Raw genomic sequence first — 27,945 nt, forward strand, 5'->3', positions numbered from 1 at the left:
TTCTTTCTGCTTCAGCTGGGATACTTGGAACGCTGCTCTTTCACCCTCTATCTCTGTGGTTTTGTAACTCAGCCTCTTCATTATTAATGAATTCTAAACTGCAGGCAAGCAAACGAATGAAAAAAGTTTTCAATTTACTATTTAGCTGAAGCTTCTAAAAAATGACTTGACAAATTAAAGGATTCTGAAGAGCATTACTAACGAAGCCCCAAAAGTGTTTGTGGTGATGGAGGGGCTGATGCTCTTCAGGAAACCTGTGGATCGTCAGCGCTACCTTTTCTTTTACATTCACGCACCTTTTCACCTTTCTCTGTCTCGATGCTCCCGGCAAGATTTTTTGGTTGAGTGAGATAAGGCCAGACTTTGCGGCAGAGCCTCAGGTAACCATTCTAGCTCTGCAGTACCAAGTGACCCAGCATAAGTTCCGCATCTCGGGTTCCTTATCTGAAATACTTACCTCACTGGGTAGCTCTACAACATAAGTAAGATCATATCAAGGGCTCAGTAGCGTCTTGAGACACACGTGTGACCCTTGTGTTACGCGTCTGCGAGGATGGCAGGCCCTGTACAGAGTTCAGAGTAGCTGTTACTATCTGTTCTTTCCTCCGGAGCCCAGTGCGTGTGCCCCACCGGTGAGTGCGGCTGACCTTCGGAGCCCTCCAGGTCTGCGTCTGCAGGTGAGCGCCCCGTGGGCTCCAGTCGGCCGGTGGCGGGGGAGGGGAGAAGGAAGAGGGAGGGGGGAGGGGGAGAGGGAGGGGCGGAGCTGCCCGGGACGCTCCCGGCGGCACCGCGCGTCCTGGGCTGCTGCCCGGGAGAGGCGAGGAGGCGGCAGCAGCAGTGGCGCCCACAGGCCGAGCTCTCGGCGCTCTGGGGGATCTGCCGGTGATTGGTCCAGAGAGGAGGGGGTGGCGGTAGCCAGAACCCGCCGCTCTAGCGGCGGCGTCAGGTGAGAGCGCTAGCCGCAGAGACTCGGGCGTGGCGGCTGCCGCACAGGGAGTCGGAGCCAAACTCTCGGCGCGGCCTTGCGCGTCCTGGGAGGAAGGGACGCGGAGACACTTGCAGACGACTCGACGCAGAAGTTGTCCCTGTCGAGTCGCACCGAGCGTGTCATGCAAGCGACGCCCCCCTGGGTCAGGTCGCCCCTCAGGTGCCCGCCGAGCGCGCGCTCGCGGCCGGATGAGGGCGGGAGCGGGCGCCGAGCCGCGAACGAAAGCGGTCAGATGAGCGGCGAGGGCAACTATAACTTCAGGCGGGTGGCGATTCGGCGGAAGTCCAACCCCTCCTACCTGCCGCTCGGGACCCCCCGACCCTGGAGTCGGCCGTCGTCGCACCTGGCTTGGGCCGAGTCGGCCACGTCCAGGGGCCAGGCCTCGGCAGACGCCCCAGGTAAGCGTCTCGGGAGGTAAGGGTGGGCGGGGGCGTTGTCGCAGGTGAGGGACCGCCTTTGCTCGGCAGGTGCGTCGGGTCCGCAGCAGCCTTGGGAGCCGGCGCCGAGACCTTCCCGGGGGCCCGCGCCGGTCCGCCCAGCCACTTAGCTAATTGTGTCCCTTCCCCCAAAGGGCCTAGGTGGGGGCGCGCCTGGCGCCGAACTACCTGTCCTGGAGGTCACTCACCAGGGAATTCCGGAAGTAAAGGATAACTTTAAAAAACAAACAAAACCATTTGGTTAGGAATTAATAAGACCTGTTTTCTACATACTGAGGTTTAAGTTTTTTCGCTAAATTGCTTCGGGCAGACGTTGTGAAGGATTAATACAATGAATGCGGCAGGCTAGATCCACCCTGGTCCGGCAGACGGGTTTGAGTGACTTTGGACCAGCAATGCTGAGTGCTTTAGTTTTCCCTTTTGAAAAAGACGCTTGAGTCTGAAAAACTGCAGGTGTCTCAGAAGGAAACATATTCTTACTATCAAGAAATTGAATTTTCTTGTGTTTTTGTGTTGTTAAATTAAGATGATCAGTAATGTGGTATTTGAATTCTGAATTCTCATTGACTCTTAGTCTTGGAAGAAATCCTCAGACTGACCTATTCCAGCCCACAATTTTTCTCCTTTCTTTAAAGGCATTCTGTTCGCCATAGGCAGGTTGAAGCTATGTAGGACACGCCAGGGATTTTTCTCTTGAATTGCGGAACTTTTCTTTAAAATCCCTGCCCCCCGTTTTGCGCTCCTACTGTGAAAAACCAAAGATGGCTTGTATGTAGACCAGTTATGAGGCAGAAACCTTATTTGAGTAGTGGAAATAACAATTCTTTTATTCACTTACACTCACTTTATTCTTATTAAGCAAAGCTGTTATGATGGTTTAAATGTGAAGTATTGGAACTTGAAAATGTTTCTCTGTCCTTGTCCTGAAGCTGTAGTATTCACAGGGCAGAAAAACATGATGGATGATGACTTACAAATTTATAGCTACATTAGATAAGGGAAGAAATAATGATGTGAGAAAATATATAAGTGAAAATCGCTCAGTCGTGTCCAACTCTGCGACCCCATGGACTATACATATGCTGTCCCTGGAATTCTCCAGGCCACGATACTGGAGTGGGTAGCCTTTCCCTTCTCCAGGGGATTGGTAATTGAATCACAGTGCTTTAGCTGTGAATTTCCTTATCTTCAAAGTGAAGACTGGTGAAATAATCTCTAAAATCTCTTCCAGATTTAGGTGTGAGTCACTCTAAAATGAATAGAAGAGGATTTTCTTCCATTTTCAGTGAAAATTCATTACTGTGTTTTGGAGTTACTATTTATCAATTTTTAAATTGTTTGAGTTACTTGATTTCTTAATCATCAGCAGTTTTCAGTTTGAGGGTAAAGGGATCCAGTTTCTTTACATCATTATTACTTAAAAATCAGTTCAGTTCAGTCGCTCAGTCATGTCCGACTCCTTGCGACCCCATGAATCAGGCAGCACGCCAGGCCTCCCTGTCCATCACCAACTCCGAGTTTACTCAAATTCATGTCCATCGAGTCGGTAATGCCATCCAGCCATCTCATCTTCTGTCGTCCCCTTATCCTCCTGTGCCCAATTCCTCCCGGCATCAGGGTCTTTTCCAATGAGTCAACTTTTCGCATGAGGTGGCCAAAGTACTGGAGTTTTAGCTTCAGCATCAATCCTTCCAATGAACACCGAGGACTGATCTCCTTTAGGATGGACTGGTTGGATCTCCCTGCAGTCTAAGGGACTCTAAAGAGTTCTCCAACACCACAGTTCAAAAGCATCAATTTTTCGGTGCTCAGCTTTCTTCACAGTCCAACTCTCTGACCACTGGAAAAACATGACCATACATGACCACTGGAAAAACTATAGCCTTGACTAGACAGACGTTTGTTGGCAAAGTAATGCCTCTGCTTTTTAGTACTTAAAATTACTGTTACTTAAAATCACATGCTTAGTTTCAAACTGAGTCGGTGAACAGAAGTTGAATTTCTCTCCTAGAAGTAGGAGTGAGCAGTCTGTAAACCATTTCTACAAGGCAGCTGTGCCTTTAGAAGAGTCCTTTCTTCTTTTCTATTCTCTTTTTTCCTAAGAAGAAAATCCAGAACACTTTTTTAAAAAAATTGAGGTGGAGAACCTGCAATAACTTTTGTAGGTCTGTTAGGTTGTCTCAGTGTTGTTTAAAGAACTCAAAAGTTTTTGTTGCTGTTATTTTCAAGGTTGAAAATTAATTACCATATGGAATAATTGTTTGTCTTTACCATAGTGTAATCTGTAGTATCTGTTGGAGAGTGATCTAATGTTTTGCAAAGTAGTCTGAAACTATTCGGCTTGGTGAGATGAAAACATTTTAGAAATTGCTTCCTTTTTTGAGTCTTATCTTCCTCCCTATTAAGTTTTATCTGTTATCATTATATAAGTAAGATCCTCCCCTCATCAAAAAGTGAACCATGTTTAAATTTCCAAGAAATGCCAATTTACTCTGTAGTACCTAGAAAAGTATTTATAAATGAAAACTACAACATTTAGACCCATTGCATATGTAGTAGATGTTACTCATAATTGAAATGTTACTTTCTCTGTTGAAGAAGGAACAAAAACTGAAAGGTCAAGAATGTAGAGAATTCAGTTTAATGATCTTGTGTTATATTCTATGATTGTGAAAGCCATTATTTTTAGAGTTCTCTGCTTTTTCCTAAAAAAGAAAAAGACAGAAGACAGTCTACCGACTGCATCTTCCATTTATATCTGAATGGGAATGTCCTCATCCAGGTGAGGTAATTAAATTAAGATATAGGCTTTGGGGTCATATAGCGCCTGATTTCAAGTCCTTACACTGCCAGTTGTATGAACTGAATCAAGTTTCTTAATTTCTCAGTTTCTTCATCTGGACAGTGGAGATAACAGAACTTTATAAGATTGTGGGAAGGATAAAGTAAGCTTATACTGATGAATGTCTGACACAAAACAAGCAATACAGCACATAAAAAGGAGTCATTATCCATCTGTTTCCCAAAGTCTGGCGCTGGGACTGGCACATAAGAGACACTGTAACTACTTCAGATGAATGAAAATCCTTCTCCTGTGATGTTCATGCTATTTATTGAGTGCATTTTCTGTACTAAGAACTGTGGTTTGTGATACACATATAAGTATGTATGTGTGTGAATTTATTTCACAACAATTTTAGTAGATAGGGAGTATTATGCTCATTTTCCAGCTAAAGAAATTAAAACCCAGAAAGTTTTAGTAATCTTGCTTGGAATCTTAAACTAGTACTTGTTTAGCTAGTTTCAAATGCATGTGTGCCTGGCATTAAAGGCAGTGCTCTTACCACACTTCACATAAAGCATGTAATTCCATTATGTTAAAAACATATATTTAAAGGTATATTTTATGCACACAGTAGAATGAAAATTTTCTTATTTTATGTGTGTGCATGTTTTTTTTTGTTTTTGGTCCAGCTTTTTTTCTGTTTTCCCTTTTTTCTTTCCCATAGTCTGAATATCCAAAGCCCTTGGGGTTGAGGGAGAGTTTATCTATTGAATATCATTGAAGGTAGCTTATCTCCTCAGTTATTCCTTAGTTTTATGAGAATCTTGAAGAATCTTTATTGAAGATGATTTTCTGTAGAAAATATATTTGCTTCTGCGTCCAACCGTGGCCACTTTGATTAGCCAAGCATTTCTCAGACTTGAAGAATGTGTAAATTTAGCTCAGGTTTGCTGAGGGAAGATCAGCATTGTTGTCATTAATTTTTCCACTTAGGTTTGGTGTAGGTTTACAGACTTCTCTTGCATGGAAGGCAGATTTTTCCTGAAAGTGAAAGTGGCTCAGTCTTGTCTGACTCTTTGCAACCACATGGACTATCGTGGCCAGAATAATGGAGTGTGTAGCCTGTTCCCTTCTCCAGGGAATCTTCCCAACCCAGGGATCAACGCCAGGTCTCCTGCATTGTGGGCGGATTCTTTACCAGCTGAGCCACCAGGGAAGCCCAAGAATACTGGAGTGGGTAGCCTATCTCTTCTCCAAGGGATCTTCCCAACTCCAGAATCGAACCGGGGTCTCCTGCATTGCAGGCGGATTCTTTACCAGCTGAGCTATCAGGGAAGCCCTAGGCCATTCTTTTTCCAAGGTTGTTACAGTAACTTCTTCGTTGTGGGTTCCAGGTTCAGTCCCTTTTGAGTTTTACAAGCTCAAGACCCATGTCCTATCCTACCAGAGCGGAAGTTCCTGGGCTCTAGTTTCTACCACCTAGGTTTAGGTTTATTGTTTTTTTTCTTCTTTTTTACTGTTGTCCTTAGGAATCTCCTTTGTTTTCTTATGATTTCAGCAATGCATTTAAAAATATATCTGTTGTAATTTATTCAACATCTGGGTCCTTTGTGGTCAAGGGCTTTCCATACAATTTGATGTGCAGACTTCCTATAAGTATATTTCCTTTTCCCAGTTCTCACCTTTGTTAGGATGGAAGGCAGATTTTTCCTGAAAGTGAAAGTGGCTCAGTTGTGTCCGACTGTTTGCAACCCCATGGACTATAGAGTCCATGGAGTTCTCCAGGCCAGAATACTGGAGTGGGTAACCTGTTTCCTTCTCCAGGGCATCTTCCCAACCCAGGGGTGTTTTTTCAACACATACTCCAATATCCTGTGCACTTTTTGAGGACTGACTTTTACCTTTGTTGGAGAAGGAGGGATGAAGATTCAGGTTATAGCAGTAAGAGTAATTGTAGGCTTCTCTGGTGGCTCAGCAGTAAAGAATCTGCCGTCAATGCAGGAGACACAGGTTCCATCCCTGGGTCAGACAGGTCCCCTGAAGAAGGAAATGGCAACCCACTCCAGTATTCTTGCCTAGAAAAATCCCATGGACAGAAGAGCCTGGCAGGCTACAGTCCATGGCATCGCAAAAGAGTTGAACATGACTTAGGGACTAAACAAAACTGTAAGAGTACTTGTTTTTATTGAATGCTGGTTGTGAACCAGGACTGTTTGTGTTTTACTTATTCTTATGACAGCACTGCAAGATAGATGGTATTATCATTTTAAGGGAAAGGGAAAATCAAGTTTCAGTGCTCTACAACCAGTCTAACCTTCTGAGAGAGAATTTGAACCAGGTCTCTCTGATTCCAGTACTCACATGCTTATAATACTAGTTCTTAAGATTTCTTAGGGCTTTGGAGGCAAAGTGCAGTGCAAGTACTGTTTCACATACGTTAGGGTTAATGTTGTTTGTTTAATGAATGCATATTATATTTGAAACAGTGATCTAAGCAAACTATGTAAAGATTTATAATAAAGTGGTAATGGTGATCTTATCAGTTATTCTTAAAAGCTGCTTAAGATTGACTTTGAAATAAGAAAAGTCCTTCAGAGGAGCAGAAACCAGGAATAGTTTTCTTATTTCTTGGAAGGCCAAGAGCAGTTTAAAGAGTAGTCAGTCGTCTTTCAGTGAGTAGCCACATTAACTTGTGAACCTGGGAATGTTGAGAGAGTTTTAATCCATAGTTACCTTTCTGCTTGCAGAAATGCTGCTTGCCCAAAATGTAAGCTCTTCTAGGCACATATCTTCCCACCCTTTTTATCCACTTCCTGCTTAGCCCTCTGCTCCCCTTTGTTCTTATTCGGTTGCTAAGTCCGGTCCACCTCTTTGCGACCCGATGAAGTGCAACACGCCAGGCTTCCCTTTCCTTCACTGTCTCCCGAAGTTTGCTCAAACTCTTGTCCATTAAGTCCATGATGCTATCCAACCATCTCATCCTCTGCCACCTCTTCTCTTCTTACCCTCAATCTTTCCAGCATCAAGGTCTTTTCCAGTGAGTCAGCTCTTCGTATTAGGTGGCCAAAGTATTGGTGCTTCAGCTTCAGCATCAGTCCTTCCAGTGAATGTTCAACGTTGAATTCCTTTAGGATTGACTGGTTTGATCTCCTTGCTGTCCAAGGGACTCTCAAGAGTCTTCTCCAGCACCACAGTTTGAAAGCATCAATTCTTTGGTGCTCAGCCTTCTTTATTGTCCATCTCTCACATCCGTACATGACTACTGGAAAAACCATAGCTTTGACTGTATGGACCTTTGTCAGTGAAGTGATGTCTCTGTTTTTTAATATGGTATCTAGGTTTGTCATGACTTTTCTTCTAGGGAGCAAGCATCTTAATTTCATAGCTGCAATCACCATCTGCAGTGATTTTGGAGCCCCCAAAAATAAAGTCTCTCACTGTTTCTACTTTTTCCCTTCTATTTGTCATGAAGTGACATGATGCTGAATGCCATGATCTTCGTTTTTTAAACGTTGAGTTTTAAACCAGCCTTTTCACTCTCCTCTTTCACTTTCATCAAAAAGTTCTTTAATTCCTCTTCGCTTTCTGCCATAAAGGTGGTGTCATATGCATATCTGAGGTTATTGATATTTCTCCTGGCAATCTTGATTCCAGCTTGTGCTTCATCCAGCCAGCATTTCGCATGATGTACTCTGCATATAAGTTAAACAAGCAGGGTGACAATATACAGCCTTGATGTTCTTTCAGTATTTGGAACCAGTCCATTGTTCCATGTCCAGTTCTAACTGTTGCTTCTTGACCTGCATACAGATTTCTCAGGAGGCAGGTAAGGTGATCTGGTATTCCCATCTCTTGAAGAATTTTCCACAGCTTGTTGTGATTCACACAGTCAAAGGCTTTAGCGTAGTCAATGAAGCAGAAGTAAATGTTTTTCTGTAGCTCTCTTGCTTTTTCTGTGATCCAGTGGATATTGGCAATTTGATATCTGCTTTTTTTAAAGCTTTTCTAAATCCAGGTTGAACATCTAGAGTTTCTTGGTTCACATACTGTTGAAGCCTATCTTGGAGAATTTTGAGCATTATTTTGCTAGCGTGTGAGATGAGTGCAGTTGTGTGGTAGTTTGAACATTCTTTGGCATTGCCTTTCTTTGGGATTGGAATGAAAACTGACCTTTTCCAGTCCTGTGGCCACTGCTGAGTTTTCCAAGTGGCAGGGTAGAAGGACGTGCACTCCTCTTCTCCTATGGCAACTCCAAAATTGCAGCTAACCATTGAATAACCATTGACAGGAGAATGTTGGATCCCACCAAAAAAAAAGATACCCCACATCCAAGGACAAAGGGGAAGCCCCAACAAGACAGTAGGAGGGCCGAAATCACGTTTGGAACCAAACCCCATGCCCGCCAGAGATGCTGTGAGGGCTCAAACAAAACCTTGTGCACACTAGGACCCGGGGGCCCCACAAGAGACTGAGCCAGACCTGCCTTTGAGTGTTTGAGTGTCTCCTGCTGAGGTACAGGTCAGCAGTGGCCTGTGACAGGGATGGGGCTCTCACTACAACAGACCTGGGAGGCACGGCGTGTGAGCCCCAGCATAGAGCCACTGAGCAGACTACCCACAAACTGGCAAACAGTTATACCAAAGAAGTTCTTGCACTGTTGCGAAACTTCTAGGGCCCACAAGAGATTTCCCAATCTGGTGATCTGGCAAAGGGACTGAGAACCTCTGGAGAATTTGACTTTGAGGGCCAGTGGGATTTGATTACAGAACTTCCACAGGACTGGGGAAACAGACTCTTGGAGATCAGAAACAAAACCTTGTGTGCATCAGGACCCAGAAGAAAGGAGCAGTAACCCCACAAGAGACTAAGCCAGACTTGCCTGTGAGTGTCCAGGAGTCTCCAGTGTAGGCATGGGTCGACATTGGCCTGCCGTGGGTTCAAGGGCACTGAATACAACAGCCCCGGCATAAGTCCTTCTGAAGGAGGTTGCCATTACCTCTGTCATACTGAGGCCAAACTGCAGAGAGGGAACACAGTCCCACCCATCAACAGAAGACTGGATTAAAGATTTATTGAACTTGGCCCCAGGGCTTCCCTGGTGGCTCAGACAGTAAAGAGTCTGCCTGCAAGGAGGGAGACCTGGGTTGGATCCCTGGGTTGGGAAGATCTGGAGAAGGAAATGGAACCCACTCCAGTATTCTTGCCTGGAAAATCCCATGGACGGAGGAACCTGGCAGGGTACACACCATGGGGTGGCAAAGAGCCCATCAGATTAAGACCCAGATTTCCCCTTTTCCTGGGTATTTTTCTTCTGCCCTCCTAGAAAAAAAATCCTTCTGAATTCATTCCTGCCAGCCACCTCAACTTCTTGACTAAATTTCTCCTTGTATTTCCTGTGCCTGCCCCACCAGTCCCTGAATTGAGTCATTCATTACCATTGCTCCTCAAAGTCCACTCAAGGGCTCAGTAAATATTGGGTCAACAGAAGAACCCCAAAGCAGCACGTCATATCTTGCTTCAACATATGAATTTTCTGACAATGCTGACAGAATACGAAATTGATTTCCTTTGATGGTTGTGAATTCCCTATGAAAATATTCAAAGAGAGACAGGATGCCTTGGTGCCTGTAGCATAGACAGAATGTCAGATGTAACCTTTTCTGACTAGTAATCCCAGCTTACACACTAAAATATTCTGTCAGTGATCTTAGCTGTCCTTCTGTATCTACACCATTCATGTACTCTTTTATCAAGAATATGTACTGATTTTGTGCAGGAGTGTATCATTAGGAAAGGCATGGGAATAGTATACTTTGTTCTCTTTGAGGTTTCATGGACTAGATGTCCCTTTTAGTGTAACAGTTCTGGTTATTCCTGGCATCCTTTCTGATACTGTGATATGTCTTGGCGCAAGAGTTTGTACTGGAGTTTGTAGGCCCTGGGTTGCTCCTCCACTACAAGGCCTCAGAATGCTTTGTTACGTTGTCAATAGTTTCATTACATCTGTCATTTCCAGTTCCCGGTGTCCTCTCCTTGAGCAGCCTTTTTTGTCTTTGCTTGTTATTTCTCACTATTAGGGAGCCAAGATTTAAACTCCAGCTCTTAACCACTGTATTTTCCTACCTCCATAAATTTCTTATTGCCAGATTTTTAATATCTCTAAATATGAGAATACTAATTATTGATCTTTAGTAATGGGAAAGACACTGTTTCTGATATTTTTATCCAGTTTATCCGGAGTCTTAAAAAGGGCGACTCTGGTCAACTATAGTGAATGAGGAAGAGGAAAAAAAGGCGTATCAAGGAAAAGGAGAAACAATTCTGAAGATGGAAACAAACCATAGCTTCTGGTCTTTGCTGTACAACCAGACCTCTTGGGAATACTTACCTAATTCAGGCCTCTGCTGCTTTTCCTTACATCTCATTAGCAAGGTGATGGTTACATACTGAATTTTGAAATTATGTAAATAGTGTTAATTTTCAAGAATTCTGTTAAATTTGAGGTGTTCTGCAAAAAAGAGGCAAAACTGCATTTCTCCTCTTTTACCCCATTTAAAAAGGCTATAATGAGTGGCTGTATAATAGAATGTATAGAATAATATAGAGTGTATATCTTAACATATCAATACAATATACATATACAGGTGTATGTATGTAGTATTAATATATCAGTACCATGATCCTGTTGGTATGTGTTGGCAAACCACTTTAGTTTTTTTAATTAAGAAAATTACACATAGCTCTTTTCACTCTTTAAATATCTTGGTATAATAAAAACTTGGATGTGAGTAGTTATACTGAGAGAGGCTGTCTCCCATAGAAGAACTAGGGAACTGACTAGGGTGCTAATTAGAGGCCCTTATTGTCCTTTTACAGAAAGCAGTAAACTCAGGCCACTGGTTATGAAAACTGTGAAAAGAAGGGAAGAGAAGGATTCAGGAGGAAGCAGGGAGGAAACTGCCAATGATGGCAGTCATTCTTCTGAAGTCAGCGTGGTGCCCAGTATAAGCTCATTTTCATGGAGAATTAATGCCCATTGCTGAGTTTTGGAACTGAATGACTGACTTGTATATTTTTGTTAACCTGGGGGATTTGCCTTAACCACATTGTGGGCATTGGGGAGGTAGAAAAAAGAAATAGAAAATTAAAAGATATTCACATAACCGCCACCTTCAGTGGCAGCTGTCATCAAACAATGTCTGAAGGCTCTGATGAGCCACCTGGCAGGGATGGGGCCAGTGCTTCTCTTCCTCATGGTCTTGATGGTGGTTCATTTCTATAAACTTCCATCTATAACTGATGCACTAAATGCCATATTTCAGAACAGTCATTCCCGCATGTCTTTGTTAATTGTTCATTTCTGGCATAAATTCCTGGGTCAGTACAGTTTATATTTTTTCATCTGGAAAAGGGATTTTTATTCTCACTCCTTAGTTTGTGTCTCAAAGCTAGTTCCTTACAGTTAGTTCCTTCAAATGCTATAGTGTTTCATTCAGAAAATATACATTTGGACATTGAGAATAGTTTAGTAGTTTATGTCTGCTTATTTTCCTTTATTCAGAAACTGCCACTCTCAAAATAGGTTAAAAAAGAATAATTTTCCTTTATTAATTTTTTCTTTTAATATTTTCCCTTTGTTCTTATGTTAAATAAAACAACTTTTTATCGTAGACCTGAAAGTCTTCACTAACAGGAAATTTCAGTCAGTTGAAATCTTACTTTCAGTGTTTAAAATGTATTGAATTCATCTACTTCACATTTTTACTTAAATACACCTTCTCATTGAGGCCATTCCCTGGTCACTATATTTAAAAGTGGAAGGCCCACTCCTCTACTCCTTTCAGTTCAGTTCAGTTGCTCAGTTGTGTCTGACTCTTCGCAACCCCATGGACTGCAGCCCCCCAGGCTCCTCCATCCATGGGATTTTCCAGGCAAGAGTACTGGAGTGGGTTGCCATTGCCTTCTCCGGAGACAGCATGGACTGATGCTTTAATGGGAACAGGTGGAGTCAGGCATGGGATTAAACTGAGTTAAGAGTAAGGGAGAGACAGGAGTTGGCATGAGGCCTTCAATTCGTCAAGTTGAGCTGTGTATACAGAGAAACTTTTCATCATGTCTTGTAATTTGTTGAATTATTTTGACATGAAGATGAAACTGCATTAGCATGATGAGAGCAGTAGCCATACTTGTCTTGTTCCCTGCTGTTTACCCAACACTCAGTAGAAGTCTGTTTCATGTTAGGTGTTTGTGAAATTCTAACTGAGTAAGTGAATGAAATCCATGTTGAGTGCTACATTTCAAAGTACATGTTTTATGCTGGAAAGGGTGTGGAGAAAAGGAACCCTCCTACACTGTTGGTGGGAGTGTAAATTGGTATAGCCACTAATGGAAAAGAGTATGGAGGTTTCTCTAAAAGTAGAGTTATTGAATTTAAAAAGTAGAGTTACTGAATTAAAAAAAATTCAAAGTGCATATTTTATGGCCAGTATGTAAATATCTAGTTAATACAAGATTTATCACTATCTTATCTCGATTTTTTAACTCAGTTTCTTTATTTTTCCAACATAGCATTCCTTTAAGTAAGTTTCCTTGATAATTTTGAGAGATGATTCAATTTAAAAGTGCCTAACTATATAACTTTCAGAACTATCTGTTTTATGTAACAAAGTATTTTCTAATTATAGCTGTTGAAGTTACAGTACTATTAATTGTTTCTTTGAGACAGGTTACATCTTTGGAAATCTCTATCATGGGTTGAGGGTGGGGTGCAATGAAAAAATTCTTTGGCAAAGCAAAGGAATTGACTTTCTTATTGTAATTTAACCTCAACTATATAACAAGCTAAGCCTTTTCCCTTGGTTTTGTAATGTTCTGCACACATTCTGTTCCTTTTCATCTCTTTCAGTTAATGCTATGTTCTCTGACTTTCTGTCTATACTTGTAAGATGAAGAGAACCTTAAACCACAGTAATATATTTTGTGCTATTAGTTTGCATTAGATGTTCCTTAGCCGCAGAAAAGTTGGTTGTCCTATAACTAAAAAATTCGGCTCAGGTGAACAGTAACAGTTTGAATATAAATAACTCTTTACAACTGGAATATTTAAATAGTTTCATTCCCTCTCTCTATGGAGAAACTCATGCACATGAAAATAATTTTAAATTTGTAGGCTAAGTAAATTTCTTAGCTCCTTTGAAATAGTCTGACCTTTTCAAAAAGAAAGCTTTAATCATACTGTCTTCTTTAGGAAGGTCACTTCCTTCCTGTAAAGTAGTTTATTTTTCCTTCTGAGCCCACTCTGGTTTTTTTCATGGGTATAATTAACTTAATTACCTTCTCAATTCTTTATGCCAGGAAGATGGAAACTACTTTAAACATTTGTATCAATAGATGTTAACATTTAAAATTATAAACTTGTGAACAAAGTTCAACTTTATTCTAATGCAAAAATATGCACAATATGATGACGCAAGATATGGTGTTTTGACTGAATTTCATGCACACATGTATAAATCATGGAATATGGACAAGATTAAAAAAATCAAATATTATGGTGACTGATGGAAATTTCTGTTCTGACTTTCTTGAAACTGGTGTAAAATGGTTGAAACATCTGGTTCAGTAATCAGACTGGCATATGGCATTTAGTCTTTAAGTCATGTCTCAGCCTTTTGTGACCCCATGGACTTTAACCTGCCAGGCTCCTCTGTATGGAATTTCCTGGGCAAGAATACTGGAGTGGGTTGCCATTTCCTTCTCTAGGGTATCTTCCTGACCCAGGGATCAAACCCAGTTTCTGAATTGAGAGGCAGTTCTATACCAGTGAGCCACCAGAGAATCAGACTGGGCCTTAGGTTAAATACTGCCTCTGCCTCTTACAGCTTTCAGTGGGTTGTGTAACCTCCCTCAGGCCATTCCTTTATAAAATTGGGATAATGAAAGAATATTTATTTCATGTGGCTGTGAAAGATTAAATGAAGTGATGCTTATGAAGTTTGGTACTTTTCCATAGTCACTATGCAGTAAATGGTAGCAATCAATTATGTGTATGTATTTTGTATGTATGTGTGTGGGGTGTGTATTGGAATTGGCCCAGTCCTTTTGAAGATGTCTGATAAAACTAATGTAGCAAAATTTCTAGACAGATACCCATGGTATGTATGTATGTATTTATTTATTTATTTTTAATTTTTTTCATTTATTTTTATTAGTTGGAGGCTAATTACTTTACAATATTGTAGTGGTTTTTGCCATACATTGACGTGAATCAGCCATGGATTTACATGTGTTCCCCATCCTGAACCCCCCTCCCACCTCCCTCCCCATCCCATCCCTCTGGGTCAAATAGCCATGGTATTTAAATGAGTAGAATCAGTTCAGTTCAGTTGCTCAGTTTTGTCTGACTCTGTGAGCCCATGGACTGCATGCAGCATGCCAGGCTTCCCTGTCCATCATCAACTCCCAGAGTTTACTCAAACTCATGCCTATCGAGTCGGTGATGCCATCCAACCATCTCATCCTATGTTGTACCCTTCTCCTTCTGTCCATAGTCTTTCCCAGCATCAGGGTCTTTTCCAGTGAGTCAGTTTTTAACATCAGGTGGCCACAATATTGGAGCTTCAGTTTCAGCATCAGTCCTTCCCATGAATATTCAGGACTGAGTTCCTTTACGATTGATTGGTTTGATCTCCTTGCTGTCCAAGGGAATTTCAAGAGTCTACTCCAATACCACAGTACAAAAGCATCAATTCTTTGGTGCTCAGCTTTCTTTATGGTCCAGTTCTCACATCCATACATGACTACTGGAAAAACCAAGCTTTGACTAGATGGACATTTGTTGGAAAAGTAATGTCTCTGCTTTTTAATATGCTGTCTAGGTTGGTCATAGCCTTTCTTCCAAGGAGCAAGCATCTTTTAGTTTCATGGCTGCAGTCACCATCTGCAGTGATTTTGGAGCCCCCCAAAATAAAGTCTGTCACTGTTTCCATTGTTTCCCCATCTATTTGCCAGGAAGTGATGGGACCAGATGCCATGATCTTCGTTTTTTCAATGTTGAGTTTTAAGCCAGCTTTTTCACTCTCCACCATCACTTTCAAAAAGAGGCTCTTATTTCCTCTTCACATTCTGTCATAAGGGTGGTGTCATCTGCATATCTGAGGTTTTTGATATTTTTCCCAGCAATCTTGATTCCAGCTTCTGTTCATCCAGTCCGGCATTTCACATGATATACTCTGGATATAAGTTAACTATGCAGTGTGACAATATACAGCTTTGATGTGCTCTTTCCCAATTTGGAACCAGTCCATTGTTCCATGTCTGGTTCTGTTACTTATTGACCTGCATACAGATTTTCAGAAGGCAGATAAAGCAGTCTGGTATTCCAATTTCTTTAAGAATTTTTCAGTTTGTTGTGATCCACACAGTCAAAGACTTTGGTGTAGTCAGTGAAGCAGAAGTAGATGTTCTTCTGGAATTCTCTTGCTTTTTTTATGAGCTAGTGGATATTGGCAATTTGATCTCTGGTTTCTCTGCCTTTTCTGAATCCAGCTTGAACATCTGGAGGTTCTCAGTTCACATACTGTTAAAGCCTAGCTTGGAGAATTTTGAGCATTACTTTGCTAGCATGTGAGATGAGTGTAGTAGTGTGGTAGTTTGAACATTCTTTAGCATTCCAATCCCTTTCTTTGGGATTGGAATGAAAACTGACCTGTTCCAGTTCTGTGGCCACTGCTGAGTTTTCCAAATTTGCTGGCATATTGAGTGCAGCACTTTCATAGCATCATCTTTTAGGATTTCATATAGCTCAACTGGATTTCCATCACCTCCACTAGCTTTGTTTGTAGTGATGCTTCCCAAGGCACACTTGACTTCGCATTCCAGGATGTCTGGCTCTAGGTGCATGATCACACCATCGTGGTTATCTAGGTCATTTATCTTTTTTGTATAGTTGTTCTGTGTATTCTTGCCACCTCTTCTTAATATCTTTTGCTTCTTATATCCATACTGTTTCTGTCCTTTATTGTGCCCATTTTGCATGAAATGTTCCGTTGGTATCTCTGATTTTCTTGAAGAGATCTCTAGTCTTTTCCATTCTATTGTTTTTCTTTATTTCTTTGCATTGAGCTCTGAGGAAGGCTTTCTTATCTCTCCTTGCTATTCTTTGGAACTCTACCCTCAGATGGGTATATCTTTCCTTTTCTCCTTGCCTTTCACTTTTCTTTTCTTTTCTTGGCTATTTGTAAGGCCTTCTCAGACAACCATTTTGCCTTTTTGCATTTCTTTTTCTTAGGGATGGTTTTGATCACTGCCTCCTGTACAGTGTAGGAACATCTGTCCATAGTTCTTCAGGCACTCTATCATCAGATCTAATCCCTTGAATCTATTTGTCCTTTCCACTGTATAATCGTAAGGGATTTGATTTAGGTCATACTTGAATTGTCTCCTGGTTTTCCCTACTTTGTTCAATTTAAGTCTGAATTTTGCAATAAGGAATTCATGATCTGAGCCACAATCAGCTCCCGGTCTTGTTTTTGCTCACTGTATAGTGCTTCTCCATCTTTGGCTGCAAAAATATAATCAGTTTGGTTTCCATATTGACCATCTGGTGATGTCCATGTGTAGAGTTGTCTCTTGTGTTGTTGGAAGAGGATGTTTGCTATGACCAGTGTGTTTTTTTGGAAAAATTCTATTAGCCTCTGCTCTGTTTCATTTTGTACGCCAAGGTCAAACTTGCCTGTTAGTCCAAGTATCTCTTGACTTCCTACTTTTACATTCCAGTCCCTTCTGATGAAAAGGACATCTTTTTTGGTGTTAGTTCTAGAAAGTCTTGTAGGTCATCATAGAACTGTTCAACTTTAGGTTCTTCGGCATTAGTGGTTAGGGCATACATAGACTTGGATTGCTGTGATGTTGAATGGTTTGTGTTGGAAACGAATAGAGATCACTCTGTCGTTTTTGCTATTGCAGTCAAGTACTGCATTTCATACTCTTTGGTTGACTATAAGGACTACTCCATTTCTTTTAAGGGATTCTTGTCCACAGTAGTAGATAAAATGGTCATCTGAATTATATTTGCCCATTCTGGTCCATTTTAGTTCACTGATTGCTAAAATGTCGATATTCACTCTTGTCATCTCCTGTTTGACCAGTTCCAATTTACCTTGATTCATGGCCCTAGCATTCCAGGTTCCTATGCAATATTGTTCTTTACAGCATTGGACTTTACTTCCATCACCAGTCACAGCTACAACTGGGCATTGTTTTTGCATTGATCACTTTTCACCTGTGGAGGCAATGTGGCGTAGAGTCAACAGGTTTCATATTCACATATGCCTTTGTTGTTGTTGTTGTTGTTAAGTTGCTATGTTTTGTATGAGTCTTTTGTGTCCACATGGTCTGTAGTCTTCCAGGCTCCTCTGTCCACGGATTTCCCAGATAAGAATATTGGAGTGGGTTGTGATTTCCTTCTCCAGGGAATAAGCTGTTGATTGGGTTAAGAAGTACCAGGGATTGAACCCATGTCTCCTGCATTGGCACGTAGATTCTTTACCACTGAGCCACCAGGGAAGCCCAGCAGATGCCTCTATTTGCTTCTAACATCTTTCAAAGAGAAATTACATTAACATGTCTTATGAATTCCCCATTACCCTTTTGGATATTTTCTATCTGACCAGTGCCTTTTCATTTTCAGCTAAAGTGAAATATCTTTTCTAGGTGCACAATCCTGCTATCACACATTATTTCACTCTGTTATCCTAGATACCATATATATATATATGTGTGTGTGTATATATATATATAGCAGGTATATACCTTTTGTTACTGTGAAGATTATTTTTCACAATTTTACTGCTCTCTGTTATGGCAGGTAGGAATGTGTTCTTGAACCATTTCTTCACATCTTAGAAAACATTAAATTCTTACTTGCTTCATAGAAATGGTTTGGAAATAGAGTATCTTTTAAAACTGTGCTTTCATAGGTCATTCCTGACATAACATTATTAATCTCTAGGACATCAGCCCAACTTGAAAAAGTTGGGAGAGTATCAGCTGTTAAAATAATGTGGAAAGCTCTGTGCTTTATTCATGTTAGCTTTCACTCAGCAAATTCTTTAATGAACTTGGTTTTAATTTTTTCACTGTTTATGCATGGCAAATAAAATGCCACAAAAGAGAAAAGGGATGACAGTTGATGTGATGGGAAGTGGCTACAGGAATGTGGTTTTAGATATGACAGTGGAAATTGTCTTACATTCTGGTATTAAGAGTAGAAATAGCTTTCAATACCACCCGTAATTTCAGTAATGGATAGTCATTAAATATATCCTTTTCATAAAAAATGTTGAACAGTATTCAGCATTGTAGAAAACGAGTTAGTATTTAATTTCCTAGAAATTTCAACTGAAATATTTTTCAGCTATAGTTTCATATACCAGTATAGTATACATATATGCATATAGTGTAGTTCATATACAGATATAATGTAAAATAATTAGAAATAGTGTTCCGACCATTATATTAATATCACAGCCAGGCATCTCTTTTCTTCTTTGGTTTCCATTGGCTGTACTTCTTAGGTCTTTGTGAGATCTAAAGAAACTGTTTAATTAAAGGGTCTTAAAATTTTATTTAGCGAATGAATGTAGTTAACAGAATTTTCTTTATTGATAATGATGATGATGTTTAAGATGGCCATCAATAAGGTATTTGGTTAGTGCTGGATTTCTCAAGTCAGCACTATTAATGTTCTGGGCTCGATAATTCTTTGTTGTGGGGTCTGTCCTGTGTGTTGTGGGATGTTTAGCAGCATCCTACCCTCTATTAACTAGACACTAGTAGCTCTGCTGCTGCTGCTGCTACTAAGTTGCTTCAGTCATGTCTGACTCTGTGCGACCCCATAGACGGCAGCCCACCAGGCTCCCTCGTCCCTGGGATTCTCCAGGCAAAAACACTGGAGTGGGTGGCCATTTCCTTCTCCAACCAGTAGTTAGACATAGCCAAACATCCCTTGAGAGCCAAAATTGCCCCAGTTTGAGAACCACTGGTTTAGTGTAAAGGCATTTAAGTTAGGTGGGAACTTTAAGTATGAACCAAATGCATTGTTAGTTATTTTAGCTATGCAGAGCAGTCTCCAAAGTAGGCTTCAACAGTACATGAACCGTGAACTTCCGTATGTTCAAGCTGGATTTAGAAAACACAGAGGAACCAGAGATCAAATTGCCAACATCCGTTGAATCATCGAAAAAGCAAGAGAGTTCTAGAAAAATATCTATTTCTGCTTTATTGACTATGCCAAAGCCTTTGACTGTGTGGATCACAACAAGCTGTGGAAAATTCTTCAAGAGATGGGAATACCAGATCACCTGACCTGCGTCTTGAGAAACCTGTATGCAGGTCAGGAAGCAACAGTTAGAACTGGACATGGAACAATAGACTGGTTCCAAATAGGGAAAGGAGGACGTCAGGCTGTATATTGTCACCCTGCTTATTTAACTTATATGCAGAACATCATGAGAAACACTGGGCTAGATGAAGCACAAGCTGGAATCAAGATTACTGGGAGAATTATCAATAACCTCAGATAAACAGATGATACCACCCTTGCGGCAGAAAGCAAAGAAGAAAAAGAACCTCTTAATGAAAGTGAAAGAGGAGAGTGAAAAAGCTGGCTTAAAACTCAACATTCAGAAAACTAAGATCATGGCATCTGGTCCCATCACTTCATGGCAAATACATGGGGAAACAGGGGAAACAGTGACAGACTTTATTTTGTAAAGGGGCTCCAAAATCACTGCAGATGATGACTGCAGCCATGAAATTAAAAGACGCTTACTCCTTGGAAGGAAAGTTATGACCAGCCTAGACAGTGTATTAAAAAGCAGAGACATTGCTTTGCCAACAAAGGTCCGTCTAGTCAAAGCTATGGTTTTTCCAGTAGTCATGTATAGATGTGAGAGTTGGACTATAAAGAATGCTGAGCGCTGAAGAATTGATGATTTTTGAACTGTGGTGTTGGAGAAGACTCTTGAGAGTCCTTTGGACTGCAAGGAGATCCAACCAGTCCATCCTGAAGGAAATCAGTCCTGAATATTATTTGGAAGTCCTTCCAATGAATCAGTCCTTCCAAAGAATATTCAGGACAGATGCTGAAGCTGAACTCCATTACTTTGGCCACCTGATGGGAAGAACTAACTCACTGGAAAAGACCCTGATGCTGGGAAAGATTGAAGGTGGAAGGAGAAGGGGACAACAGAAGATGAGATGGTTGAATGGCTTCATGACTGAATGGATGTGAGTTTGAGTAAACTCTGGGAGTTGATGATGGACAGGGTGGCCTGGCATGCTGCAGTCCATGCAGTCACAGAGGGTCAGACAGGACTGCGTGACTGAACTGAACTGAACTGATGCAGAGCATCCAGTTACCATCATTTCTGGTTGGTTATTTTGGATACCTTCTGGTCTCACTTTTTTGTTGTTGAGTAGAGAAGAGAACTGCCTGTGTTTTCTACTTTTTCCACATTGTCCATATTGCCTCTTTAAAGTTCTGTAAAAGATTTCTGTGACTCACAAGGAAGTGTTTTGTGAGTTGTTTTACTAATACATTGTTTTACTAATAGCTTCACATTGTAGAAGCTTCTAGAGTTTTTGGCAGGCCATATGATTCTAGTAGAATGCCAAGTGCTGGTTGAAGGGAAGAGCACTTGCAACTTACCTGATTTGTACCTGGTGCCCTAAATTAGCTGGTTCTCTTGAATTAAATCTCTGGGTGCGCTGAACACCATGGGAGGGAACACCAGATAATCGAGGGAGATGAACGTTGCCAGCCTTTATCTTCCTGGCCAGAGGGGGTGCTGTTGGCCTTGCTTTTTCATTTTCTTCTCTTCTCATTCCTGCAAGAGTTTTAGCATTTTCATATTGGTTTTGCAGTAGCACGAACCAGGGATAGGCAGAAGCACTAAGAAGGCTGAGGCTATGGGGATGCTGTGAGGGAGTTTTAAATAGGCCCAGGAATAGTGGCAGAATGTGAGGAGTGCTTGGGCAGTCAGAGGGGATTTGAAGAGATATTTCTATAGAGTAGACATTTTATTCATATTCATATTTGAGTCTTGTACATGCCAGGTGCTAAGCAAAGAACTTGATATACACAGCTTCAGTTAATCTTCTCACCAACTTGCTGAGGCATGTGCTGTTACACTTATTTCACAGATGAGGAGGCCAAGGCCTTAGAACCGTGACTGACTTGCCCAAAGGCTGCTAAATGGTAGAACCAGGACACGTCCAGCCCGGTCCAGTTCTGAAGCCTGCAGTAGTAACCACAGCATTATTCAGTTAATATGCTGCTGCTGCTGCTGCTGCTAAGTTGGTTCAGTCGTGTCCGACTCTGTGCAACCCCATAGACAGCAGCCCACCAGGCTCCCCCATCCCTGGGATTCTCCAGGCAAGAATACTGGATTGGGTTTCCATTTCCTTCTCCAATGCATGAAAGTGAAAAGTGAAAGTAAAATCTCTCAGTCGTGTCCGACTCTTAGTGACCCCATGGACTGCAGCCTACCAGGCTCCTCCGTCCATGGGATTTTCCAGGCAAGAGTACTGGAGTGGGGTGCCACTGCCTTCTCTGTAATATGCTGCTAGAAATTACATTTCTAGTTTGGAAGCTTTAGAGACACAAATAGTAGAATCTTATCTTTTATTCTAATTAAATAAGGAGAAACTAAAGTTCTTCAGACATGTCGACTTAAAAAATATTCACAACCTGGAAGTTAAGAGTTATGGTGTATTCAGTGGGAATTTTTAGGATGACAAGCCTAGGAGGCAGCATCTCAAGTAACCTTGAGCAACTGCTCTGAGCAGGCGAAGGGAGGAGCTGTGATATATGGGACTTTTGCAACAAAGGGAAGGTAGTAGGAAGATGAGATTACTGTTAATTAAAGAAAACTAGAAATTGAAAGTTTCCGAAATTTGGCACTTTTCTGTGAGTGGGAAGATGCCAGAGTCTGGACTCAGTGAAATCATTCCTTTGATATGAATGTCAGTTATCTGGGGCTGGTAGCCTGTGTTTTCCCTGTGGGGAGTGATTGCAGTCTGATGCCTGCTAGGTGGCAGATATTCTTCCCTTCACTCAGGGCTCACCAGCTCACTATTGGCAGTAGCTGTTGTCTGTGACATCCTTTGCTTACTGATAGGTCAGACCACTGAGAAGAGGAGAAATATAGCACTCTCTGGCCCTGTGAGAGCCTGTGTCTTCTAGCAGAATAACACTCGTTCCTTTTCTCCTCATGTGTGTACATGTGTCTTCCGCGTTTGGGTTGGTAGGTTGTTAATATAGGTGGATATTTAGGTAGATTTCTTTTTTTTCATTTTTTGGATAGATATTTTTTAATGCTGTAAAGCAGATTACATGCACAGTAAGTGTTAATTTATGGTAAGATAAATCTATAAATCATCTGGATATATCTCAGACAGTGTTCTTGCCCACTACCGTCTGCTTAAATAAAAACCTCTACATTGTTCTTTTCTTAGCGAATTACTTCAGGTGATCACATTTTATGAAGCAGTAGCCTAGTAGCCCTCTGGTTTTATTATGATACATCAACTCCTGTGACCCTCCTAGTTACTGAAAGTTCACTGAACTATCAGCTCTGGGATTTGATCATAGTGACTCAGGCTCATTCTAATCTCAAATGGCCTTGGTTTGTAGTGGCTTGAAGCAGGGTTGTAGTTACCGGCCAGAGACTGAAGTCAGGCCATGGCAGTGAGAGTGCTGAATCCTAGCCACTAGACCAGTGGCCAGTGACACGGCCCTGGCCCTTTGATTTTGCAGAAATGAATTTCCTCAAAGGCACAGTAAGTAGTGAAACCAGTAAAGTGTTCATTTAGGGAAAAAAAAAGTACATGTGGATATACACATGGGTGGGCTCAGAGAGTCATGCTTTCATGGTAGTTTGAATTACTTATATGGGGCATTTCTTTTGGGTTTCCTTTGGCCAGTCATCTTGCTTTGCCTGCTTCTGAGTCTATATTTAGTATATAGCAGTACACTCCCATGTGTCTGTGCGCTTCTCTTAGCCAAAGTGGATTCTAGCAAAGAAGCCTATGGGTAGGTTGAGATTGCTTACTATGAGGTGACACCCCCCTCCCTTTTGACTTCTGAGGAGTCTTTTTGCACATGTATAGTTGAAAAGGTCTCCTTAAGCTCAAGAATGAGAAATACATGGTCTCTATCATTTATCTGGGCAGGGCTCAGCTCTTCTTTTGCTCCTGCTGTTTTGGGGTATCTGCCCAGCTGCCCAGCCTGGGGTCCTTCTGTCTCTTATCTCAATTCCTGTCCCCAGCTGTTCCTAAAAAAAGTTTTATCCTTAAAGTTCTTGTTGTGTATTGTCATATTCCTTAAAAGTTTTTGCTTTTCTTTCTAAGAAAAGAGTTTGTGAGAGACACATGTCAAGAAAATCTTTCATTCTAGAAGAGCATGGTACTGATACTGATCAAAAGGCCAGGTGAAAATGAATGATAAAGCTTTCAACTTCATTTTTTTTTTTTTTGCGTTTGACTGTGATGACAATTTTGAAGAAGCAATAGTATTTGAAAGGGCCTAAAACCAAACTAAGGTAATACATTGTGATAAAAAAAAAAGTTGTCAGGCTGGCTTTTAAAAAAGTTTTTTTGAGGTAGAGTTCAGATGCCGTACAGTTTACTCATTTGAAAGGGATAGACTGACTTCTGAGATGGAGAAACTTTGAATTGATTCGATACTATCCCATAGAACTCTGAATTAGGCAGTGATTTTTGACAGAGGAATTTCTTCTCTTCCTCAATGCTTAATTGTGGCAAGTTAAGAACTGAGGCAAAGATCAAACAAAGAATGGGTGATATTTCTTCAGAATTCAGAAAGGTTTGGCAGCCTTTATGAAGATACTCTGCCTCAGTTTGTAACCAAATTGTGTAACATTGAAATGGTGATTGATAATATAAATAGATACAGTTGACTTACTCATGGTATCTTGCACAGAAGCTTTTAGCAGAGTGGCATAGAAGAGCAAGGGTCATTGATGAATAAGTTCCCATGCAAATATGTACCTTCCTCTAACATTTACCAGTTGAAGACTTTGGGTGTGTTCATAATTGACCATGAAAGATTGTGAGGTGAATGAAGTGTAAAGATTCAAATTTCTTTTAAGAGATAGGAAAGCCTGTACTTGGTATAATAAGATTTGTTAGAAAAAGAAGGTGTTGCTAATGAAGTTTTTAGTGAAACAGTCTTGTCTAGTTGTTACAAGAAAAAAAATCCTTTAAAAAGATATACAATATTCATAATATGACTCTTTAAAGATAACTTTTTATATACTTAGTATTTGTAAAAGCCTATGTTGAAATTTTCTTTTTTCTTGCTGTTTCTGTGATATAAAATAATTATTTAGGAAATTTGACTTTGACTTATGTAATTCTTACCCTTTGACCATTGCTTAGGAATGATTAGATTGCAGATTGGGGGTTGCCTATAGTACAATGGCTTTTTATATGGGTAAGAACTGAAGGAAACATCTCATGCTAGGATACTGAATAAAATCTGTTGTTTCTGTTAGTGCTGAAAATGGCAGTCAGGAAGCATATTTATTGCATTCTGTCAGTAGGTCTTTATGCATTGGTTATTTTGGAACCAAACTTACACATTTTATATAAATAATCATTTGGAGAATGAGGCATAATTTGAGACTGGGAGTTAGGTAAACTCTAAGTTGTGAATAAGATACATATTATTTCTAGGAGTCTAAAATTTATCTGTTAAGCACAGATTCAAAACAGCTCATGTAAGGACTTCCTGCTTGTCGAACTTCCAGTTTTTGTAGAGAAGCCTAAAGGCTATGTAAAATTTCTCAGTGATTGCAGCTAATTTTAAAAATGTTGCTTGGTTTTGTTCATGTGCAGTACCTGGCCTAGGCAGAGTGGGATGTGATTCTGCCCTCATTGGAGAGAGCATCAATAGTACACGATCAGTACCTATGTGATCACTCCTAAAGCACATAGAGGTGCCAAGAATCGACAGCAGGAGCCATAAGGAACAGTCCAGAGAGGAGGAGGGGGCACCAGTCCAGGCCCTGATTTGGCCTTGGGTCAATCAGGAGTGTTTGCCTTGCCTAGATTGGGAAAGTGTGCATGCGTGTGTGCTAAGTCCCTTCAGTTGTGTCTGACTTTGTGACCCCATGGACTGTAACCCTCCAGGCTCCTCTGTCCATGGGGATTCTCCAGGCAAGAATACTGGAGTGGGTTGCCATGTGCTTCTCCGGGGGATCTTTCCCACCCAGGGATCAAACCTGTGTCTCCTGCATTGGCAGGTGGTTTCTTTACCACTGGCACCACCTGGGAATAGGAAATCACAGGCTAGTTATTGTGAGTGCAGTTAATTTAGCCACCAGCCACAGGCTGAGATATTCCAAGTAAAGCCCTTCTCAAAATCTGGGTAAGCCACTTCCCACAAAAAAGTAAACAAAACCCACAACAAACTCCTCCAAACAAACAAAAAATGAAAACAACAAACAGAAAACCTCCTCAAGTGCATCATGTACTTTTCTATTGGGGAGCTGCTGCTTGGTCTTCTGTTCTTTAAGTAATCACCCATTTTTCATCTGACGAGTCAATGGACTGAAAATAAAACCTTCACACATCTGTAAGTAAAGAAAATTTTGGCTCAGTACTGGGAGAATTTATGTCTTTGGTCTCTTAAATTTTGTTTTTCCTTCACCATACTTTCATGTTTTAGAATTACCTTTATATTTCTCAAGGAGTAGTTTCTGGGGTGTGGTTGGATGACTCAAATAAAGGCTATTAAAGTTATTCTTTCACCTTTTCAGAGTTAAAGTTTATTGTCCTTCCCTTTAAGCATTAGATTGCTGATTTAAAGTGACACCATTATATGAACACAGTTGTGCTGTATTAAATGAGACTGCCATTTGAAGTATGAGCTGATCGGACACAACTAAGAGTTGAGTGTACAGTGAAAGGTTAACATTCTAGTCTTGGGTCATCCATTAACTTACTCAGTTACAGGGTAAATCACTTACCTTGAGTGACTTGCATTGTTTGTTTCACCTGTTAAATAAAGTGTAGTCTGGCTGAATACTTAATAGGGCAGGGTTTGTAATACCCTGTAATACAAACAGAAATTCTGTCTCTTCCCCCATGACACTCTTAATATGTTCACCATGGAATCTTCACACATAAAAGGCATGGGGGAAGGGACAGCATTTTTTTTTTTTTTAATTCTTCTAACACCACAGAGGGAGGGAATTTCCCTTCTACATTGGTTAAAATCGGTGTAGAAGAGGACCTCTGTGCTGCCCCCCGCCCCCATGGTGTTAGAAGAGGGGAAGAACACAGATATGAGACAAAATCTGTTTGGCAGAAATGAGAAGTGAATGCCTGCCTGCTTGCCTGATCTGTCCTCAAATCTTCAGGTTTCTCAGATCGATACCTTCTACTTTTCCCTCACTTGCTCATTCACTTTGGTCAATTCATTCAGTTAGAATTCACTTATTGGGCTCCTACCAGGTTTAAGCATGATGAACTTGGGCTCCTGCCATGATATTACTAGAGCAGTGAATAGAAGCAGATCACAGTGCTATATGGTATTAGAAGTACTGTGATGAATTTATGTAGAAGGTATAGTGGGAATATAAGAGAGGCATCATTTCTGTCTGAGCACATGGAACAGAGTCAGATGGGCTCATAGGGGAAAGGGGGTGTTTTGAGCTTGGTCTTGAAATATTAATGTGTATTCAGCAAGGGGAAGGGAAAAATATTGAAAGGAAGAGAACAGTAGGTCATGGGGAACATAGGAGCAGACTGATCACTTCCTGTAGGCTGAATTATAGGAGAGGACGTGCAAGAGGGAGGCAGGGAAAAACTGGGGAAAACCTGAAACCATAAGACATCTCCTAAGACAGAATATTTTTAAAGCAGGATTATAAATTAATATATTTTAATGTTATATTTTTTTTCCTAAAAGTATACTAAATCTTTTCAGTTTAGTTCAGTCGCTCAGTTGTGTCCGACTCTTTGCGATCCCATGAACCGAAGCACGCCAGGCCTCCCTGTCCATCACCAACTCCCAGAGTCCTCCCAAACCCATGTTCATTGAGTCAATGATGCCATCCAACCATCTCATCCTCTGTCGTCCTCTTCTCCTCCTGCCCTCAATCTTTCCCAGCATCAGGATCTTTTCCAGTGAGGCAGCTCTTCACATCAGGTGGCCAAAGTATTGGAGCTTCAGCTTCAACATCAGTCCTTCCAATGAACACCCAGGACTGATCTCCTTTAGGATGGACTGGTTGGGTCTCCTTGCTGTACAAGGAACTCTCAAGAGTCTTCTCCAACACTACAGTTCAAAAGCGTCAATTCTTCGACACTCCGCTTTCTTCACATCCATACATGACTACTGGAAAAACCATAGCTTTGACTAGATGGACCTTTGTTGGCAAAGTAATGTCTCACATCCATACATGACTACTGGAAAAACCATAGCTTTGACTAGACGGACCTTTGTTGACAAAGTAATGTTTCTGCTTTTTAACATGCTGTCTAGGTTGGTCATAACTTTCCTTCCAAGGAGTAAGCGTCTTTTAATTTCATGGCTGCAATCACCATCTGCAGTGATTTTGAAGCCCAGAAAAATAAAGTCAGCCACTGTTTCCACTGTTTGCCCATCTATCTGCCATGAAGTGATGGGACCAGATGCCATGATC

At 41.1% G+C, this 27,945-nt stretch overlaps 1 protein-coding gene across 2 annotated transcripts in view; it reads left to right on the forward strand.

Annotated features, from left to right (window-relative positions):
* Positions 1-542: 542 nt before the first annotated feature.
* FGD4 (FYVE, RhoGEF and PH domain containing 4) overlaps positions 543-27,945 on the forward strand; it is a 226,209-nt gene continuing 198,806 nt past the window's right edge. Inside the window, exon 1 of one of the 2 annotated variants that reach the window (XM_061125259.1) lies at positions 543-677. Coding sequence is in view for 1 of the 2 variants with exons in the window: in XM_061125254.1 (XP_060981237.1) it covers positions 1,110-1,386 (277 nt within the window). In the remaining variant the exon portion in view is untranslated. Of the gene's footprint in view, positions 678-778; positions 1,387-27,945 lie in introns of those variants that run through there. The other variant, XM_061125254.1, reaches the window with a different exon arrangement.

This window comes from Dama dama, chromosome 22, assembly GCF_033118175.1.
Source record: "Dama dama isolate Ldn47 chromosome 22, ASM3311817v1, whole genome shotgun sequence".
NCBI lineage: Eukaryota > Metazoa > Chordata > Mammalia > Artiodactyla > Cervidae > Dama > Dama dama.